The 20781-nt window shown below is 35.0% G+C and overlaps 1 protein-coding gene across 8 annotated transcripts in view; it reads left to right on the top strand.

The window, feature by feature from the left end:
* LOC120534195 (lymphoid-restricted membrane protein) overlaps positions 1 to 20781 on the top strand; it is a 101565-nt gene that overhangs the window by 18012 nt on the left and 62772 nt on the right. For 7 of the 8 annotated variants that reach the window (XM_039761575.1, XM_039761572.1, XM_039761573.1 and 4 more), the window contains exons 6-13: positions 1870 to 1945; positions 2470 to 2628; positions 4396 to 4513; positions 5514 to 5564; positions 18356 to 18433; positions 18997 to 19053; positions 19642 to 19701; positions 19959 to 20023. In XM_039761575.1, coding sequence (XP_039617509.1) covers positions 1870 to 1945; positions 2470 to 2628; positions 4396 to 4513; positions 5514 to 5564; positions 18356 to 18433; positions 18997 to 19053; positions 19642 to 19701; positions 19959 to 20023 — 664 coding nt within the window. The remainder of the gene's footprint in view (positions 1 to 1869; positions 1946 to 2469; positions 2629 to 4395; positions 4514 to 5513; positions 5565 to 18355; positions 18434 to 18996; positions 19054 to 19641; positions 19702 to 19958; positions 20024 to 20781) is intronic. The other variant, XM_039761569.1, reaches the window with a different exon arrangement.

Genomic DNA, 20781 nt, shown 5'->3' with positions numbered 1-20781 from the left:
TTTTTTTTTTATACATATGTGTAAGCCACACATGTATGGCTTTTTGTTATTGTGCTTTGGTAAAATAGATCTTTTCCCAAATGTATCTTGAAGACTTCAGCATTTTTCCATGAGTTTTCTTCCATTATTACATACTCTTTACAAAACCACCCCAATAGCATATTGACAGTGTTCACAATAGAAACAGTTCTGTAAGGAAATTGATTCTGTGTGCTAGATACTGGTACTCATATATTTGCTATTTGTCTTCATGGTGTAGTTTTACTTTAGGAATCACATAACATAAATGGTAAGCATTGTCCTAGATTTGTCACTAGTCTTTTGTACTTAGGTGTTTGTGCTTTATCAGCTTAGAAAGCCACATTTGAATGGACAATTTCCAAATTAGCGTCCATTGCACTACAGATTCCACTCGACTTTCTTGGAAAACGCCTATTAATTTTGTTCCATATAATTTGTAAGAGTCAAATGTATGTTTGTTTTTTAATTACATATTTAGTATAAATTGGTTTAAAAGAGAAATGTATGGTAAGCTTGGGTTTATAAATGAAAAGAAATACTAATCAAATATGAATCTCTTGAGGAATAAAATATTCTGAACTTGTGTGAAATAAGTAAAACCTTGACTTTTGTATTGTTTGCATCAAGCACTTTTTAGATTTGACATTGCAATTTGGTGAAATCTTAATGGAATTAGTTGTTTCCTGTGTTTATTAACTGTGTTTTTTTTTTTTCCTCTCTCCCACTTGGATATTTAGTCTGGTGATAATCAGTGAAAAATACTCTTAGCATTCCAATGTTTGACACACAAAGTATCCTTAAGTAGCTTTGACCTGGATAAAAGTTGGACACAAAAATCTAGAATTAAAAAAAACCCAGAAGTGCACAAATTATCTGTATTTCAATAGTAATACTGAAAGGAAAATGCAGAGTAATGTCAAATTTAAAGTGTTGATCAATTTGCTGAAAAATATTTACAAAAACCAGGAAGCACTCCCAGTGTCCACTTGTATTTTTCCTGGCATTCTTCGTGTCTCCAAGATAACAAAAATGAGGCAGTTTAGATTAAATGGATTTGTACAAGAGGACTGGGAGTTAAATCTGTTCAAGAAATATTGATGTTAATTAAAGTGAGTAGTAAAAAAACACAAATGCCTGTTCAGTATACTATAAGTAAATTAAAGACTTTTTATAATAAGCCACCAGTTAATCTTCCTCACATTTAGGACACAATGATAGCTTCAAACAAATGAAAGAAAACCACTTATGAAAGTTAAATTTTATCTTCTGAATTAAATTTTTCTTTCAAATATTTATTCACTTGTATATTTGGGCATAGGATTTTATACAAAATGAACAGAGGCTCATGAAAAATAAACAATGAAGTGTGCTTTCAAGTTAAGCCTAAATGTTGTACAAATCCATATTAACCTGATAATGGACTAAATATCAGATCTTTAGTTTTGTATACTGTGATGTTTTTTTTTTTTTTTGCTGTCTCTAGGAGATGTCCCTTTATAAAAGAGTTAAAAATTTTATAAGTGGTCCTTTCTTATAGCAGAACAGAAGTGCCTGGGAAAGAATTAATTTCTATTTCACCAAGACTGAATGAACATTTGTATACACTAGTGGTGTTTCATCCCATTGAAAACTTAACAAAACATCATACCATTTTATACATCATACCAAAAAAGTTACAGTGTAGGAGAGAAAATACTATTTTTCAATAATTTGAACACTTGCTGGCTTAAATTACTTGCTCAGAGTTGAGCAATGTGTTGGTATCAGAAATTGACCTGGTAAACTTGCTTAATGTCAAACGTAATTTGGATGTTTTTAATACTATTTATGCTTTAAATATGTTCAAAGCAGCAAGATCTGTACCATTGAATGTAACCATTGGAAGTTTAGAAGCATTTGGAGGTGAAGTCTCAAGAGGAGATTTGTAAGTGTAATTTTTATAGTGTTTTAACAATGTATGTACTGTACCTATTTATAGATTTGACTAGAATATTGGAAGATTCAGAAGTATATAGTTCACAGGTAAAAATCATGTTCTTTTTGCTGTGTATCAAATAATTGGAACTTTTTGTATGCTATTTAAATCTTAGAAATTGTTCTGCCTGGTCTTCACATTTGACTCCCTAAGTGTGTTTACAATATTAACTTTAAAAAGTGACTGCACTGCTTTTGTTATATCAACTGTTTGTTTATTTATAAGTATGGTCTTCAGTGGAAAGATGCATTCTTTGGCTCAGCAGAGTGTTTGCCGTATTTGTTTTGCTTTTGTCTAGTTCAACATGCTGCTCACTTGCGCGCATACGTACGTATGTATGTGTATGTGTGTGTGTGTGTGTATGTATATATGTATGAATGAAGAAGTTGCTTCAAGTTTCTTGTGTATTTTCACAACATGAGGACCCTGTTGTTGTTTCATATATTTTTTTTTTTTTCTTTTTTTTACTTTAGAGAGACCTCTGACTTGGTTTACTGTGTTGCTGATCTTCAGTTCAATAACCAAAAACTGCTAGATGAGATGAGAAAGATGAAACATGCTGTGGAAACAACTGAAGAAGCAAATCACAAACTGGTTGAAGAGATAGAGAAACTCCGTGCTCATGCAAGAAGGTATATATTTTGTATCCATTAGGGGTCTGGAAGAGTTGAAAACTCTCCCTGCAAATGGGGTCTTAAAATTTAAATGGGCTTTTATTTTTAATGTAAATTGACTGTTTTTTATTTAATTTATATTTAGTTGTATTTTGAGAAACTGCTATACATTATTGGGAGTAAACAGTGTCTTTTAATTTTTGCTGAACTGGAAACTGCAGTAGAAATTTCAAATATATTGTAAATGAAGTAGTTTGTTTGTGCAAATTTCTGTGGATATTTGCACTGTTGGTTTAAGGCATAATAAAAACAGACCATAATTTGAATAAATGTCCTTTTCAATATTGAACTTTAGCATGTGTGTTATTAAGCTTTTAAAACTTTTTAGTATAGTGAGGCCTTAGTCTCTTTTTAAGGTTTTGTTAGTATATGTATTTGCAAAGAGAGGTGGAGATTGTTTGTTTGATTTTGGGGCTGCAACAGTGCACCAAAGAAAAACTGCACTGATTTTTGCTTAAAGTGCCCTTTTCTAAGCAAATTTTAATGCATCATGCAATTCATTAGCCAGAAAAACTTTGTGTTTCATACATTAAAACTGACACATTTTGACCCATTCTTTGACATTATGTGATTCGTACAGTGTAACTAGGGCTTCTCTTTATTAGCAGGCGAAGTATGTTTTTTGTAGATCTCCAGCAGGAAACCTTGAATATCACTGTTCGAATTAATATTCATTAAATAAAGATTTTTTTTAAGAAGTCTGTCAGTTTTTGTAGTTATTTGAATTAAAAAAAAAAAATTCTACAATTTTTGTAATGATATTGAGTGTGTAAAAGGCTGAAAATATATATTGTATATATATTTTATTTACTGTATATACTGAAAATTCAGGAAGTAGAATTTGAGCCCATCAGTACTTTTCACAGAATTTTAAAATTGGGTGTGTCTGTCTATGTAGGTTAAGTATCCGCTATGAATCACTGCTAGGTGGTACAGATGCTGCAGTTTAAATTTGCTAAGCATGGTAGATGATACAATAATTCCTGCACAGCAGTTCAAAAGTGCTACATGTGACCTTTTTTGTATACATAATTATGTGTATGCAAATAGCCCAAGATCTGAAAATACTTATGGTCCTTGGCATTTTGAATTATAGATACTCTATCAGTGTACATATGTGTTGTGAACAAGACAAAAACAAAAAGATTTGGGAGTCCACCCCCTATAATATAGTAACAGCAAACGGTAGCCACAAGTAGTCATTCAAGACTTGGTCAATACAGACTGAATAGGAGAGTGAAAGCTTGGGTTTTATAGGTGGAGGACAGGAAGGAGTGGGATCACCAGTTGGAAATGAGGTCTCCAGGAGGGCATAATGTAGCAGCAGAAGTTGACAGAGTCTTAGCTGGGCTTTCCTTCTGGTGGTCTGTGGAAAAGGGAGAAAGGGCATTAGTACAGTTCATGAACCCTTGGTTCTGCATATTAGTTCCAGTTAAGCCCCTTCAACTGCCTCCCGTGTGTGTGTGTGTGTGTATAAATAAAAAAAAAAGAAAAAAATCAAACATTTTCCATTGATAATTTAACATCTTGTAATCTCGAGACCTAAAATATAATGAAAACTGGGTTAATTGTTAGTTACTTGCAACAGTTGCATTTTATAAGTGTTTTTGGACTTTTGTTGTGTATAGTGTTAAATATGTTCATTATCAGAACTCATTCATTGCTAAATCATATTAGTCTTGTGTATAGATGCATTTGGAACCCCTTTTGTTTGTGGTGTTGTAGTGGTCAGCAGGCTGTAACAAAAATGAAGGAACTGAAAGAAGAACTTGAGGAGCTGAAGGTAAACCTGAGCCAAGCAGAAGAGAACAGAGTCAAAAGTGCTGCTCGTAGTAAACAATTGGTAAGACACATTTGATCTGTGTATTAATATTGTGAAAAAAAAAATCATGTTAAACTGTAACCTAAGCTCCATTAATAGTTTTCAGGCGTTTTTATACTTTATAAAAAGATTTTTTTATATAAATATTTGACTCGCACAATACTGTAATGAATGGGTTGAGACTCCAACCCAGAATTCACTAGTGGTGTTTTGTTTGTTATAAATATATACTTATCCAATGAAATGTAATCAGTATCTAACTTGGTGATTAAACTTAAGTTGAAGTTTACATTGGAACATGGTGTGGTTATCTTTTATTGTTCTGTAATTTCTGACTCTGCCTTGTGGTCAATGTGACAATGAGCACATTAATGAGGCATTTTATTGTGAATATAGCTGTAGTTTTTGTTTACAAAATCAAAAAATGTCTCCATTAAAGCAATTAATATTCTGAGGGAGGGGGTGGAAAATTTAAAAATACTGAAAAAAAAATATTGAAATTTTGGTAATTCAGTAGATTATATGTTCTAAGCAGTTCAGACTCGGACAATATAGACTCTTGTGTTAGACCTACAACATGTACTTGGATGGGATTTATACTTGTTTATATAAAAGATGTAATTGGTCCAATTAAATGTGCATAAAATAAAATGTACCATTTTTTTCCATCTATACACCTCTGAAGAGTTTTCTGTGCTACTTACATTGTGGGTTTTTTTTTTTTTTCCCCTCCAGCGGGTAAAGGTATTTTTGTGTATTGGACAGTTAAACCATAAAAGCATTATGCCCTGTGTGTGTTCTCTATTACTCCGATTTCATTTTGTAAAATCAAATTATTGCATATTGCTAAAAGCTTTAAATATTTAGTGTTTAAAAGTGTCCATAACCTTCTTCCATAAGCATGTCATTGGTAGTTATTTAAAAATGAAGAATGGCCTTGGTTAGTTTCATTCTACTTAACCAACCTAAATCTTTAAGAATATTCTTGCAGATATTTTAAAATGTGTAATCTTACTTGCAGGAAAAGGACAACCAGTCTCTTATCAGTCAAATAAATTTGCTTGAAGAAGAGGTATGTCTGTACCAAGTACATTTTTCATGGTGTGTGTATGTAATAAAGAAATAAATTTTCATGGGCCTAGCATGGATAAAAATGACTGTTTATTTAAATACTCCTGGAATGTTCTAACCTGATATATGTACCACTTGCTTTATGCTGCTGAGATTTTCAAATGGGTTTTCATTATATTTGAATTGGGAGCTGCAGTTAATCTTTAATGAAATGTGTGTTTTGAATATAAGGTAATTATGCATGTATGCTTGCTTGTCTTTAATAATAGCAAATGCATTCATGTAAGCATTAAATTAATTACTTTTTTAATTTGGGGTGGGGGGTGTTTTAGTATGAAACGTTTAATACATTGAAAGTAGGATATCGGTGTTGGAGCATTAGGAATTGGCCAGTAGGTCTCAATATTGTCAGTGGCTGTCCCTACTGGAAGGCCTATTAACACTGGGTTTATTGGGCTTATTTATGAAAACAGAATAAGAGTTGGGTCCCTGCCATGTATGCTGTCCTTACACCTAAAGTGTGAAAACTATAAGAAGTGAAGAAAAAGAAAACATAGTGGAAGTCTGGAATAAGCTGCCAAATTCAGTTGATGTGGATAATGAAATTTAAAAAGTTTTTTTTTTGACTTTTTTATGGGTAGTTGTCTAGGTTTGTGCTATGTAATATAGTCCTATGATGTTTGTCCTTCATAAAGGTCTCTTAGTTACACAGGAAGTAAATCTGAACAACAGACAATATAAAATTCATGATAATAGAATCCATGATATAATCTAATGGAGTGAAAAAAAAAACAATTTAGACTGGTTCTGTTTCTGTGAAATCTTCATTTAAAAGTTGGTGGCAAATGTGAGTCAAAGTTGACAAATTTATTTTTTTCAGAAGTAGTTGGGCATGCTGAATTCATTTTTTCAATATGTCAAGTTCAATATTGCATTCTTGATGAGAAGTGATTAATTAACATTGGTGCCTTGAACAAAAAAAATGATTACGCTGTATGCTGAAACATGTAACATAGTCTGTTTATTGTAGGAATTCCAACAAACAGCTGTTTTAACACAATTGTTGCTTTCTTTAAATAACTTAAGCAGTATGTTTTATAGCAAACGTTGTGAAACTTTAAACTTAAAAAAGTTTAATAGGTCTTGAGGAGTGTGTGTGTTCATAATGCAATAATTTCTTTTGCTACTCAATCACTTATATCTAATTTCAATTTATATCTGTACAACCCTTGAAGTCTGCACATATTGTAGTTGTACTATTTAGTGTACATATTATAGCATAATAAAACAAGTCAATGAATTCAATACTAATTCAGTCAAAGGAAAGATGCAACTGTTCATTTGTATTTCTGCATGTGTCTCCAGTTGTCCTGCAGCACATAGCAGCTTCTTGCAATTGCTTGACTCGGGCACTGTAGGCAGAGAGGTCAGGATAGGAACAAAAGTGCAATTCTCAGTTCTTCATTCCATGGTCTCTAGTGGCGGTATTATAGGATATTGCTTGTGTGCCGGAAGCCATACTGATACTTGATAGTGTGCCATCTTGATTTGGAGTGACAGGGCATTGTATGGTTGGGCAGCGTCTCTAACGGTTAAGCTTAAGTGAAGAGGATTGACCTATACCTGTATTGTAATTTTTTTTTTTTTCCTTATTTCCTAGGACCATATATATATATATATATATAATAAATAAAATATAATTTGTAGCCTGAAGTGGATAAATAACTCTGTCCTTCTTTCTATTTAGCTTCCTTACAGATATTTTATTAAACCAGCTAGTTCACGATGAATACACACAGGTGCAAATTAAGACAAATTAAATGGAGAACTTGCTGATTATTTTGTCATTTACATCTTATTGCTAATAAGAAGCCATTAAAAACAGGTAATGCAGCTGTTTAAAGCTAAAATAAGCAATTAAATGTGGGGTATCTTAACAAGCAAGACAACTAAAATATTTAAAATGTAGCTTCAGCAATAAGTGAATTAACTTCTGTTTTAGAACTCTGTTGGAATAAAAACCTACAGCCACTATGGCCCCCCCAGGACCTACTTTGCAGACCCCCTACACTATTGTCTTTCCTTCCTGAGTTGTGTCAAGCTGATTATAAGCTCATAGAACTGATGTCATGACTGCACCAATTATGACTGGAAGGGGAGCCTTGAAAGAAAAATACTTTTAAAAATTTAATTAAATAATAACAATGTATTAATTAAAGAGCTTAGAATAATTAAGTAATAAACCACTGTACTGCCTTGTAAATACAAACCAACAGCTCACCAAAAAATCAGAAAAATAACCAAAAACACTGGACAAGAACAAATAATCTCAATGTACTAAACTCTTCCTTATTCCGATAAAAAACCTAATCTCAGAAATTGAATGAATGCCTGAAATCTGAGCAAACAAAGTTACATTTAATAGTTCAGCAAAACTCCCCAGTACAAAGCCTTGGATGGATGGAGCCTCATCCAAATCCTGATAACATCTTCTTTTTAATGTGTACCTTTTTGACCTTGCTGTTGAGCAGTGGATTTGTTTTGAACAGACTACGGAGAAATCACCAAAATTTAAACTTAATATTTTTTTCTTTGCCCCGTCCCAAATGAAAACATTCTGTGAGAAGTGCCTTGTGAAGGCCTCTACTGTAATTTCCTATTTGACAAATGACTTGTAAAACCGCAGAGTGATTAGTGTACAACACTTGCTAGGACTTTTTTTTTTTTTCTTCTCCTTTGGGGACTCCCACAGGAATGGCCTGGACCCAGATGACCAATGACTTTTTTGCATACCCCTCTCTAGTGGCTTGCTCCTCCATCACCTTTTACTGAGTACCTGAAACATTGATTCATACAAAATATTAAAAGTATTTTCTTATGTGTTCACCAATGAGTCCTATGCAGCCCTGGATAAAAGGTGAGAATCGTCCTGGACCAGGTGCCTACCCATCAAAGAGCATACAAAAACATTCTGTGCCCATTTTTGACAGGGAGAAAAACCAACACAGAAACTGGGGAAACTCCATAAAGCTTGCAGAATTTGATCCCAAGCATCTTTGAAAGGGAGGGACTAAGATGTTTTTATATATTACAGAGATGATGTCTGAGTCCCCATGACCCAAGAAGTAGGTGGGAGGTGAGGAAAGTTGGAAAGATTTTGTTTAACAAAGTTTCTAATTTGGAGATAGTGAAAGAAATGCGTTGCTGGAAGGTTATATTTGGAGTATAATTGTTCATAGGATGTGAAGATGACGTCTATGTACAGATCTCTAAGTGATTTAATTCCAAATGTTTTCCAAACATTGAAAGCTGCGTACGTATGAGAGGGAAGGAAAAGGTGGTTATAGTACAGAGGTGCCACAGATAAAAGCCTGTGTATCTTAAAATACTTCCTGCATTGGTTCCATATTCTGAGTGAATGAAGCACAATTGGGTTATTAGTATATTGACAATATCATGTATTTACTGGTGCACAAAGCAAGAACTATAGAGAAATGCTGCAGGATTTTATTTCTATTGCAGGCCAAGCAAGTGTGTATTCATCCATTTGTGTCAATGTCCAGGTTTTTATATATTATATATTTACTGCTCAGTAATTAAAGTTGTAAAAAAATTTGGGTAAAACCATACCACCTTCTTCTTTAGGTCTTTGTATGGTCAACTTTTGGACACGTGGATGTTTTGAATTCCAAATAAATGAGGATATGATTGAATCTAACGTCCAAAAAATGATTTGTTGATGTATATTGGAATACTTTGAAATAGTAATAATAGAAGCTTAGGAAGCATATTCTTGACAATGTTTTTTTTTTTTATTTTATTAATTTTATTGCAACCCATACAAAGCAATCAAGTTTTTACAAAAAGAAAAATTGAGTTAAGAACCGCTTGATCTCCACCCCTGAGAGAGAGAGCAAGCCAAACAGCGTAAAATCTTAAGGCTTGTAAACATACCTAAATTAATAAATTCTCTGTGCTTCATGACCTTATTTTAAAATGTTACTGATTAGCTCCTGCCATGTTTTGAAAAAAGTCTGTACGGATCCTCTGAGTATTTGATTTTTTCCAATTTCAAATAATATAACACATCGGTTTCCCACTGACTTAAAAGAGGAGAGTTTGGGTTCTTGCAGTTTCAGAATCGGTCTCCATGCCAAAAGTGTAGTGAATGCAATCACAATTTGTTTCTTTCTCCACTGTAAGCCCCTCTGGAAGAACCCCAAACACAGCTGTTAATGGGTTAGGAGGGATTGTGAGTCCAAGGCTGTCTGAAAGGTAATTAAAAATTTTGGTCCAGAATGATGTTAATTTGGTGCAGGACCAAAACATGTGACCCAGTGAGGCTGGGACTTAATTGCAACGTTCGCAAGTTGGATCATGCCCTGCAAACATTTTGGAGAGTTTTAGTCGAGACAGATGTGCTCGATATATAATTTTGAGTTGAATAATTGTATGCTTTGCACATATGGAGCTCGAGTGTATTCTCTGCATTGCTACTTTCCACTCCTTTTCTGATATATTAATTGAGATATCTTTTTTCCAGTGTCCTCTTGGATCTTTGAAAGGGAGGGATTGTAAAATGATTTTATATATTGTAGAGATGGTGTCTAAGTCCTTGAGATTGAGCAATATTTTTTCCAGCATGGATGAGGGTGCAAGATGAGGAAAATCTGGAAGGTTCTGTTTAACAAAGTTCCTGATTTGAAGATAGTGAAAGAAATGTGTAGCTGGAATGTTAAATTTGGAATGTAATTGTTCATAGGATGCAAAGATGTTGCTTAGAGATCTTTATATAGACAAGTTAATTCCAAATTTTTTTCAGATATTAAAAACTGCATATGTTTGCGAAGGTTGAAAGAGGTGGTTCTCTTGCAGAGGTGCCACAGATAGAATCTGGAACCAATGTAGATAGCATTTTAAGACGGAGAAGCTTCTAAGTGAGGGGAGCACAATTGGGTTATTTGTATATTGCCGATAACCTGTATTTATTGGAGCACAGAGCAAGGAATACGAAGTAGTACTGCAGGATTTTACTTCTATTGCGGTCCAAGCCTGTATATGTTCTATTTGTGTCCAGGTTCTTATCACCTGTATATTTGCCTCCCAGTAATAAAACTGGAAGTTAGGTAGAGCCATGCCGCCTTCTGCCTTTTGTCTTAGTAGGGTCGCTCTTTTGATGCATGGATATTTTGAATTCCAAATAAATGAGGTTATTGTTGAATCTAATTGCCTAAAAAATTATTTATTAATATATTGGAATGTTTTGAAATAAAAAAAGGAGCTTAGGAAGAATATTCATCTTAACAGTGTTAATTCTTCCAGCTAGTGTGAGATGAAGGGTTGACCATCTATGCAAGTCTTGTTTAATTTTTTCTATGCAGGTGAAATTTTGTTTAGATAGAGCTTTGTTTACTTGTGATGTTTACCCCTAGGTATTTAAACTGTTCTGCAATGACAAAAGGTAGGGTATATGGGTAGAGTAGGGTATATGCTTGAGAATTCGCTGGAAAGAGTACACTTTTATTCAGATTAATTCTGAGACCAGAGATCTTTTGAAATTCTGTGAGTGCTGTTAAGACTGCAGACATAGAATTTTCTGGGTCCGATATATACAATACCATATCATCTGCGTATAATGAGATTTTCTGTTCCAGTCCTTCTCTGCTAATCCCCTTTATCTGATCATTATTTCGACAATGTATTGCCAGTGGTTCAATGGCAATCACAAACAGCAGCGGTGATAAGGGGCGCATCCTTGTCTAGTGCCACGTTCTAGTTAAAGTAGTCTGAGCAAATGTTGTTGATGCATCTTGACAATGTTAATTCTTCCAGCTGAAGTGAGATGAAGGATGGACCATCTATGCTGGTCTTTCTTAATTTTTTCTATGCAAAAGGACATAAAATTTTGTTGATAAAGAGCTTTGTTTACTTGTGATTTTTTACCACTCAGTATGTAAACTGATCTGCGCTGATAAAAGGGAAGGTGTCCAATCTAAAATTGTGTGCTGGAGAGTTCACTGCAAAGAGCACACTTTTAGTCAAATTTAATTCCGAGACCAGAAATCTTCTGAAATTCTGTTAGTGCTATTAGGACTGCAGGCTTAGTATTTTGTGGATTGGATATATACAGTACCACGTCATCTGCATATTGAGAAATTTTCTTTTCAAGTCCTTCTTCTCGGATAATCCCTCTTTATTTCATAAGCATGAACTGCCTGTGGCTCTAAGGCGATTGCAAAAAGCAGTGGTAACAAGGGGTTTCCTTGCCTACTACCACCTTCTAGTTTGAAGTAGTCTGATTATAATATTGTTAATGCAAACTGAAGCTTCTGTTATACAGCAGTTTAATCCTTGCACATATGTTCAGGTCAAACGCAAATTTTTCTAATGCGGTGAAAAGGTAGTTCCATTCAACCATATCAAATGTTTTTTCTGCATCCAATGATGATATCTCCAGGGTGTTAAGACTTTGTGGGTGAATATATTACATTAAACAGGCAACAAAGATTGGAAGCTAAGTGTCTACCTTTAATAAATCCAGTTTGGTCTTGTGATATTATCGAAGGAAGAACTTTTTCAAATCCTACTGGCAAGGACTTTGGAGAGTATCTTAACATCTTTATTCAGAAGTGAGATTGGTCTGCATGATGTACATTGTAATAAGTCCTTATTTTGCTTAGGAAATGCAATGATTAATGCATGCCGTAAATTTTAAGGTAGAATTTTACTGTCTCAAGCTTCTGTAAATGTTGCTAATAAAAGGAGACCTAACTTTTAATTGAGAATTTTTTTTCAAAAATTCAGCAGGGTGACCGTCAGAGCCTTCTGCTTTCCCAGTCTGAACTGAGTTCATAGCATCTAGTAATTCTGATAGTGCCAGAGGTTTGTTCAATTCTTCTGCACTGAGAGTATCTAGTTGTGGTATCTGTGATGCATTTAAAAATTCTTTAGGTTGGGTCTTCTTTAATCAGAGTAGAATATTAGGCCTTATAATAATCTCTAAATGTGTGCATTATATTTTTATGGACAATGATTTTGTCTCCGTCTGTGTTGGGAGTTGCATTGCAAACTTCCTGCTTTGGTGAGCTAAAGTCTTGTTAGCCTTCTCCCTGTGTTCATAGTAAGGATATTGTGATTTAGAAATGAGTTCTGTTTCTTTTGTTAAGAGGTTTAGTTCTGAATGCAGAGCCTGTCTGTTCCTATGAAGTGCCTCATTCAGACAGCTGACATGTTCTTGATCTATTCTGATAATTTCACTGATTAGCTCTGAAAAATCTTAGTTTCTGATTTATTTTTGTGGGACAGATATGAGATAATCTGACCTCTTAAGAAAGCATTCAATGTTTCCCAGAGTATTCCTGCAGAAACCTCAGAGAATGTATTTGTCTCTTTAAAAAAAAAAAAAAAAAATCTATTTGCTTAGATATAAATTCTGTACAGTTCTTGCCTGCCAATAAAAGTGTGTTAAGATGCCATCTGCAAGATGAGTATGTGAGGCATAGTGATTTTAGCTCCATAATCAAATCGGCGTGGTCGGAGATTGCAATAGCAAAAGGTTTAATCGTGGGCAAGAAATTATCTATGAAGAAATCAGTTCTTGAGTAGCAGTGATGCACAGATGAGTAGAAGGAATATGTTCTTGAGTTTTGGTTTAGGAATTTACATTGGTCTGATAAGTTGTGATCAGTTACAAACTATGTAATTGTTTTTGCAGTGTTAGATGTCATTTCCCCCTGTGGCAGGAGACCTATCTAGGTCTGGATTTAAAACACAGTGACCAGGCATTATAATTTTATGAATGTTCACATTGGGAATGGATGCAAATAAGATTTGAATGAAGTCTCTATCATCCATGTTTGGTGCATAGATATTTATCAAAATGACTTTACAGTTAAGTTACTCATGATTATCACATATCCCTCCTTCAATATCTGATATTACAAATGATGATGTGCTATGTATAAGAATTCCCACACCTCTATTTTACTTTGTAAATTTGGAATGGAATATTTAGGCAGTCCAGTCTCTGTGCAGCTGGACCTGATCCTTGCTTACTAAGTCTGCCTCCTCAAAAAAAAAAAAAAAATCTACTTTAGTGTTTAGACCTGTTAGGTGGTAGAATACTTTCTTTCTCTTTCATTCATGATTGAGACCTTTAACATTCCAGCTCACAAAGTTAACTGTTTTGTGATCTTTTGTTGACATTCTGTAGTCTTAATTTAAGAGAGTACATTATTATACAAGACAGCTTTGACCTTAATTTCAAATTTTTCCAGGAGTTATTGTCATGAAGCCTATTGTTACGTTTTACCTACATATTATATATATATATATATATATATATATATATATATATATATATATATATATATATATAATTCACTAAGGCAAGACAACAATGGAAAGCACGCCGGAAGGGGCGTGTATTCACTGAGCCGCCGACAAGTAAGACACCTATGGCGCACGTAGGAAGGAGCCACGTCCACTCCTAGACCATTGGATACGACGATAACTCGCAGAGCCACGCCCACCAACTTGGACGCGACGACACAGAAGAAACGCCGTCATTTATATTCGTCTGTCGTAGAGGCCACATGCACCTGCACGTTGACTGTTCACAATCCGGCCCAGCGTCTCTTCATATCAATGCTCTTTAGCGTTCCTTTGGATCATGGGCATTACGAGGTTCTCATGCCTCTCAAATAACCATGTGATTACCTTCTGGTGACATCTTTTGACTCTGTTGGTATGTGTACACAGCGTGCACACCCACTTGCTCGCCACACTGTGACGTCACCTACCCACTCTCCTCTTTCTGAAAAACATTTAAAGACACCCTCCTAACACTAAGCACTTTGAGCTGTTTGTATGAAAATGTGCTATATAAACAAATGTTCTTGTTGTTGTTCCTCTGAACACACGCATTCCACACAGGACTTTCAATGCAGCTTCAGAGTGCACAGATATCTGAACGCACATTTGAAAAAACACAACACTAACCGAATGATGCAATGTGAACATTGCCAACAATGCTTCGAGACAACTCGCGCTCTCAAAAAACACTTACATTCATTCATTCACTCATTCCACTCTCACCTTCAATTGCGCATTTTGTAACAAGGACTTCACAGGTGAGATGGATCTCCACAACCATTTGCAGATCCATTCAACGCAAACATTTGTATGCAAAATTTGCGACAAACACTTTCACGCACGCAGATACCTTACTAACCATCTCAAAACACATTCCCTGATGAATTCTTTTCAGTGTCAACACTGCTCCAAAACCTTCACACGCCAGAAATATCTCAAAGCACATTTACACACCCACTCCGCTGAACGAAAGCATTCCAAAAAGATCTTTGAATGCACGATTATTTCAAAAACGTTCCGAGTGCAGAGATTTCTCAACATGCATTTAAAAACAAACTCCACTGAACGAATTATGCAATGTGAACATTGCCAGCAGTGCTTCGACACAACTCATTCCATTTCCCTTCGCTGTCAACACAGCACTAAATCGTTCATGCACAAACATCGTATTCACTTTTCTGCAGCTTTTCAAGATACCGCCATTCACGTCCAAGAACATAACATTGGCCTACCTACCGCACTATGTGCTTCTTGCAATGCTCTTCATTGGCCTGCAGAGGTCAACAAATCTGGACATTACACTAGGTGTTGTCATGCCGGCAAAGTGTCTTTGCCACCACTATCCAAGCCCCCTCTTTTATATGAAGACCTCTTGACTGGCAAGAACCCGCTGTCCCAAAATTACTGTGATCATATCAGGGAATACAACTCTGCTTTAGCTTTCGCGTCAATGTGCGCACACATCGCTCAACCATCTGGACAAGGACCGTATGCTTTTAGAATCCACGGTCAAATTTATCACCAGGTCTCTCCTTTATATTACAATCCTGCCACGTCACCACAATACGGTCATCTATATATCTTCAATTCTGCTGAGGCTACCAGTCAACGTTTGCAAAAGGAATGTAATAGCGCTTGCAGTGTCATTTTGTTGCTTCAACTAGACAACATGATACGCCAGGTTAATCCCTTCGCAAAGTCTTACATGCAAATGCATGACATTATCACTCACGTTTACTCTGTTACTGCTGTACGAATGGTGTTCATGGAAAATCCAGGTCTGGAAATGAGAAGGTATAACGCACCGTCCCGTCAAACTGATGTTGCTGCTTTGTAGGTGAAGATGGCGAACCTCCTGCACAACGCAACATTTGCATATATCCAAAGGGAGATGCTTGCAAGCGTATCTCTGTTCTCCATATGAACTGTGAATCCATGGTTTTTCCACTGCTATTTCCTTTCGGAGATCCAGGCTGGCACATACAATTAACCCATGATGAGTAAAAGCGAACCGCGAAAAGAACGCGAGTCACACAGCTCCAATTTTATGCTTTCAGGCTTGCCATGAGATCTTCATTTAGTGTCTTGAATTCCAGTGGCAAACTCTTCCAGCAATACATCATCGACGCATATGTCAGAACAGAAGGCGCGCGTCTACATTTCCTTCGCTCACATCAACAAGATTGGTCCGCCAGTTTTCAGTCACGGATGGTTGTGTGTTGGTTCGTTCCGTGCATTGTTACAATGTTGCATTTCTTGCTGATGTATTACATTACCGATTTTTCAAATGTTAATTTTCTCCATGTGCTTAAAAATCATTTAAAAAACGGCCTGATTATGCGGCGTATGGTACGCCGCGGGTTAGCTAGTAAGGATTAATAGGACAAATAAGAAATGGCTTGCTCTCTTTTTCTTTCCTTGTCCCCCATTTTGCCTCCACAACTGAGGCTGAACCATACTTCGCAAAGTCCCAGTCCTCTGACATTATTAGAGACACAGCACATCCAAAACGAGCCCCCCAGCAGCAGCACATGTGGATTAAAATAGATATTTATTGACAATATAGTCCAAATACTATGAACATAAAATGTAATTGTAAAACAGTTTGAGAGAGTAAACCCTGGGAATGATGTTAAACAGTAGACCTGAATAGGCAGCTAATGTTTGGTAGTAAGCCCTATGTAGTAATGCAATGGAACTTGCCTTAAATGTCCACTTTCAGTTTGGCAGGATACAAAAGGCTATATTTGATCTCTGCTTTCCGTAAGCGCTGTTTAATGGTGTAAAATGTGGCATGTTTAGCAGTTGTTGAGGGTGAGAAATCCGTGAAAATGCGAATGTGGTTATTTTCAAATATAATCTCTTGTTTCGGTCTGAGAAGTAACATTGTATGTAGTTTAAACTAATTTTTAAGAAAAAAGGACAATAAAAGTCCTAGGCTTTGAAGTATTTGATCCACATATGCGGTAAGCTGCTTCTATCTTGGTGTCTGATTTGAAATTCTCTCCAATTATTTTAGATAATAGTTCAACTATGAATTTCATTGGGCTTGGACTTTCACGATTTTCAGAGAGACCTTCGATTTCGATATTCCTTCTGCATCCATCTTCCAGTGCAGCTAGTCTGTCTCTAAGCACTTTTTATTCAGAATTTGCAGCCGTTGCTTTTTCTGTCAGGGGCAGATGGCAGTTCCACACTTTGTGAATGTTTGCCTAACATCTTCATACTGAACACCAAGTACTCTAAGCTTATTCTCAAATTTAAATGCATTTTCCTGTATATTTCCTCAATTCTTTCTAGCATACCTTTTTAAAGGTTGCCTCAAAGCAATTATTTAAACTGGTTTCCTGGACTTTAATTTCCTGAAACAGCTTCTCGTTTGTCTTGTGTATTTGCTATATTTCTTTCCTTTATATCATGTATGTCCTTTTTCCTTATTTATGTCCTTTATATTATTCTTGAGCTCCTTTATGTCTTGAGTGGTGGCCATTACAGTGATCATTGTATTCAGCTTGGACAGATCGTTTCGGTCTTCCCCGAACTCCATGGGTTAAGTTGCATGCCCAGCTGCAGCTGATGATGTTGGCTTGCAAGGGGTAGATGACAACGTGGAAGGTAAGGCCATTTTCAGTTTCACTGATCCTTCTGGAGTTGGTGAATTATCCTTGCCCAAATCACTTTCACATTCACTTGCACTTTCGCTCTCAGCTGGGGATGATGAAGCAGCGTCAAGTCCCGGGAAATCTGTGTTTTTTGCCTATCTGTTTCAGGTCAATCTCTGGATAAAGCTTTAGCTGTCTTTTCTGTTTCTTTCAGAGTCTTTTTTTTCTTTCTACCTCTCATATATGCTTGTATAAATTATAATTGAATCCCTTGGGCTGAGTAAACACAAAATACCTCGTAATTATAAAAAACAAAATCAAGAAAATAACACAGCTGCTAGCGGAGTTCCACCTCAAATGTCCATCTCTTGTACCGGATGAGACCAATTCCTCAGGTTGGTCCTTTTTTTTTTTTTTTAAAAAGTGAGCAGACAGGATCCATCACATGAACGGCAGTGACCACTTATACTTCAAATATCTGCAATAAACACCAAAACACAAATTCACAAACTCAAAAATGCAAAGCATTGTGTCTTATTAAAGACCTGTATTAACTGATATCCAAATATTACAAAATCAAACCTCTTCTTGTCCACTTTTTGATGAGTTCTTTTTCAGGTTGCTATGGGCAACATACTGTAGACAATACAGAGCTTGACAAATTGAGTAAATAAATTCACCATATCCCAATTGTTAAAGAAAATCCATTTGTCAACTTTGATCCTCAAATGCTTATGGTTGAGATTTTGAAACTAGTCTTTAACTTTTTAAATATGCAAGTGAATTTCAGTATGTTTTCATTTCCTTGTTCTAACAGAATTTCAGGAATACAGAGAATATCAATAGCCTGCAAAAGAAACTGAATGATTTGTGCAACATCAATGCTGATCTTCAGGTACATTTAACAATATACTACAGTGGCAAAATTCAATTTCTCAAAGTGTTCTCATTACTTAGTGTTTTTTATTATTATATTTATTAAGTAATCTAGTATTAGTGGCAATGTAAAGAGAGAAATAATCTTGAGAATAATTTTTCAAGTTGCAAATTATAGTCTTGCAAGTAGGCAGGCCTACCATTTAATGTTCACAGTGAAGGTTGGATGGCTAAAATATGTAATTTTCATGCAGTAAAAGAGTACACTGTATGTGCAGCAGGTATGCCAACCTTCAACTGTTTATTTTCTCACTAATATGTAAGGTTTATCTATAAAATCAAGATTAAATGTAGTGGATGGGCTACAAAGATCTTTTTTAGTCTATTTTTCTTTGGTTAATGTGATGGTTAATATGATGATTAACACCATGTTTAAATTTTTAGTGTGTGTATTGTTTCAGTGCCGTCAATTATAAAACATGCATTTACAAAATCACTTCTTTCTTTGAGCCTTTAATTTATACAGTACTTTTAAATGCCATAATTTATTTATTTTTTTGGTTTGTGTATTTTGAATTACAGGTGCAAATTCATTCCTTGGATAGTGTTCTTAGTGAAAAGAATGTCCTACTGCGTAATGTAAGTGCCAACTAACAAACTGTGTAATCTAGGAGATATGGAACTAAAGTTTAAAATTAGGAAGATAAGAACCCACCTTTAACATACTGGACTATGTAAAACACGAAAGATGTCATCTGCTTTTGTTATAATTAGAATGACATACAGTGGTGTGAAAAACTATTTCCCCCCTTCCTGATTTCTTATTCTTTTGCATGTTTGTCACACAAAATGTTTCTGATCATCAAACACATTTAACCATTAGTCAAATATAACACAAGTAAACACAAAATGCAGTTTTTAAATGATGGTTTTTATTATTTAGGGAGAAAAAAAAATCCAAACCTACATGGCCCCAATTTTTGGTGGAGTAGTTATGTGTAAAATTTCAGATTACTATATAATATGAAATTATTTTAAATATGTGCATTGATGTGTTATTTCATTTTAGTTAAATTTCCCCTTTCGGGCAAATATAGCACTATATTAATTTTTTTTATATAGTGTATATATAATTTTAAAAGGCTAGTGCAGTGTCCTTTTACTTAAATTTTTCATTTCTAAATTTAATGTATAGTTGCCACATTTTTAGTGACCTGTCTTTTACAGAAAAATACCCACATTGAAGAACTTCGTGGTACAATTTCTGAATATTCTTCACTAATAGAAGTAAGCTATTTATAATATATATTTATATTCTTTCTCATAACTTTGCCTTTTTTCATTTTTTATTCTTTATAAATGTGTTGTGTTCTGTAGAGTTTGCTATCTTTATTCCAAATGCTGATAATTTAACAATTCTTTACGCAAAGAGGCAAAAAAGTGTCCCTATGCATTGTGCAGTGTTGTACATCCCTGTTTTAAGCTATAAGGTTTTGTGTGTTAAATTTGGCTTCATAGTTTGCTCTAATTTGTTTTTTTGGCAGCTACTGAGGAATGAAAAGAATAAACTTGAGACTCGCATCCAGTTAGTGCAGCAGGACCTTGCAACGTGAGTAGTATAAATGGGGGGGAATGAAATTGGTGGCAACAAGCAGATCACTAAAAATATATCAATATAGTTTTATACTGGAGCAGATGTTATCCACTTTAAACTGAGCCTTTGACATCACAAATCAGGAAAGTGCAAGAACATTTTTTAAAACATGAATGCAAAATTTTTCAAGACTGCAAGTTTTAAAAAAAAAAAAAAAATTGCCTCCTTTAGGATGTCAGACCGTAAGTTTTAAACTGTTTGGTGTAGGTGAATGACTGTCCTAGAACAACAAAGACCTGACAATTTCCAATCCACTATCGAAGTATCAATGTGTTTAACAACTATACATTAATTTATCAATTTAATTTATTTATGCTATTTTTCTGTGATTGTTTTAGACATAAACTACAATCATACTTCCCCTGCCCCCTCAAGGTATTTTTAGGTAGGCAGGCAATCAATCAATCAATCAATCTCATCTTGGCCTAAACTTTTTTTTTTGTTTAAAAGGCACTTAAAAGTTCAGTTATTTCAAACCATACTGTTGTCGCGTGCCTTGTAATTGACAGTAACGTTAAATGTTTTATTAGTGGGTAAAAATTGGATGCAGTTTGTCCATTTGCTCACCAAACTATTCAGTAAGATGGAGTGGCACTCGTTTATATCATGTGAACAAAACACTAGGTGTTGAGGTGCAGCCACAAGTACAAAAAGAGTGAATAAAACATTGTCACTATAAATTTGAGCAGTTTTATCCTAATTTAAATTATACC

The sequence above is a fragment of the Polypterus senegalus genome, chromosome 8 (assembly GCF_016835505.1).
Source record: "Polypterus senegalus isolate Bchr_013 chromosome 8, ASM1683550v1, whole genome shotgun sequence".
NCBI lineage: Eukaryota > Metazoa > Chordata > Cladistia > Polypteriformes > Polypteridae > Polypterus > Polypterus senegalus.
This window is presented reverse-complemented; position numbering and strand designations above follow the sequence as displayed.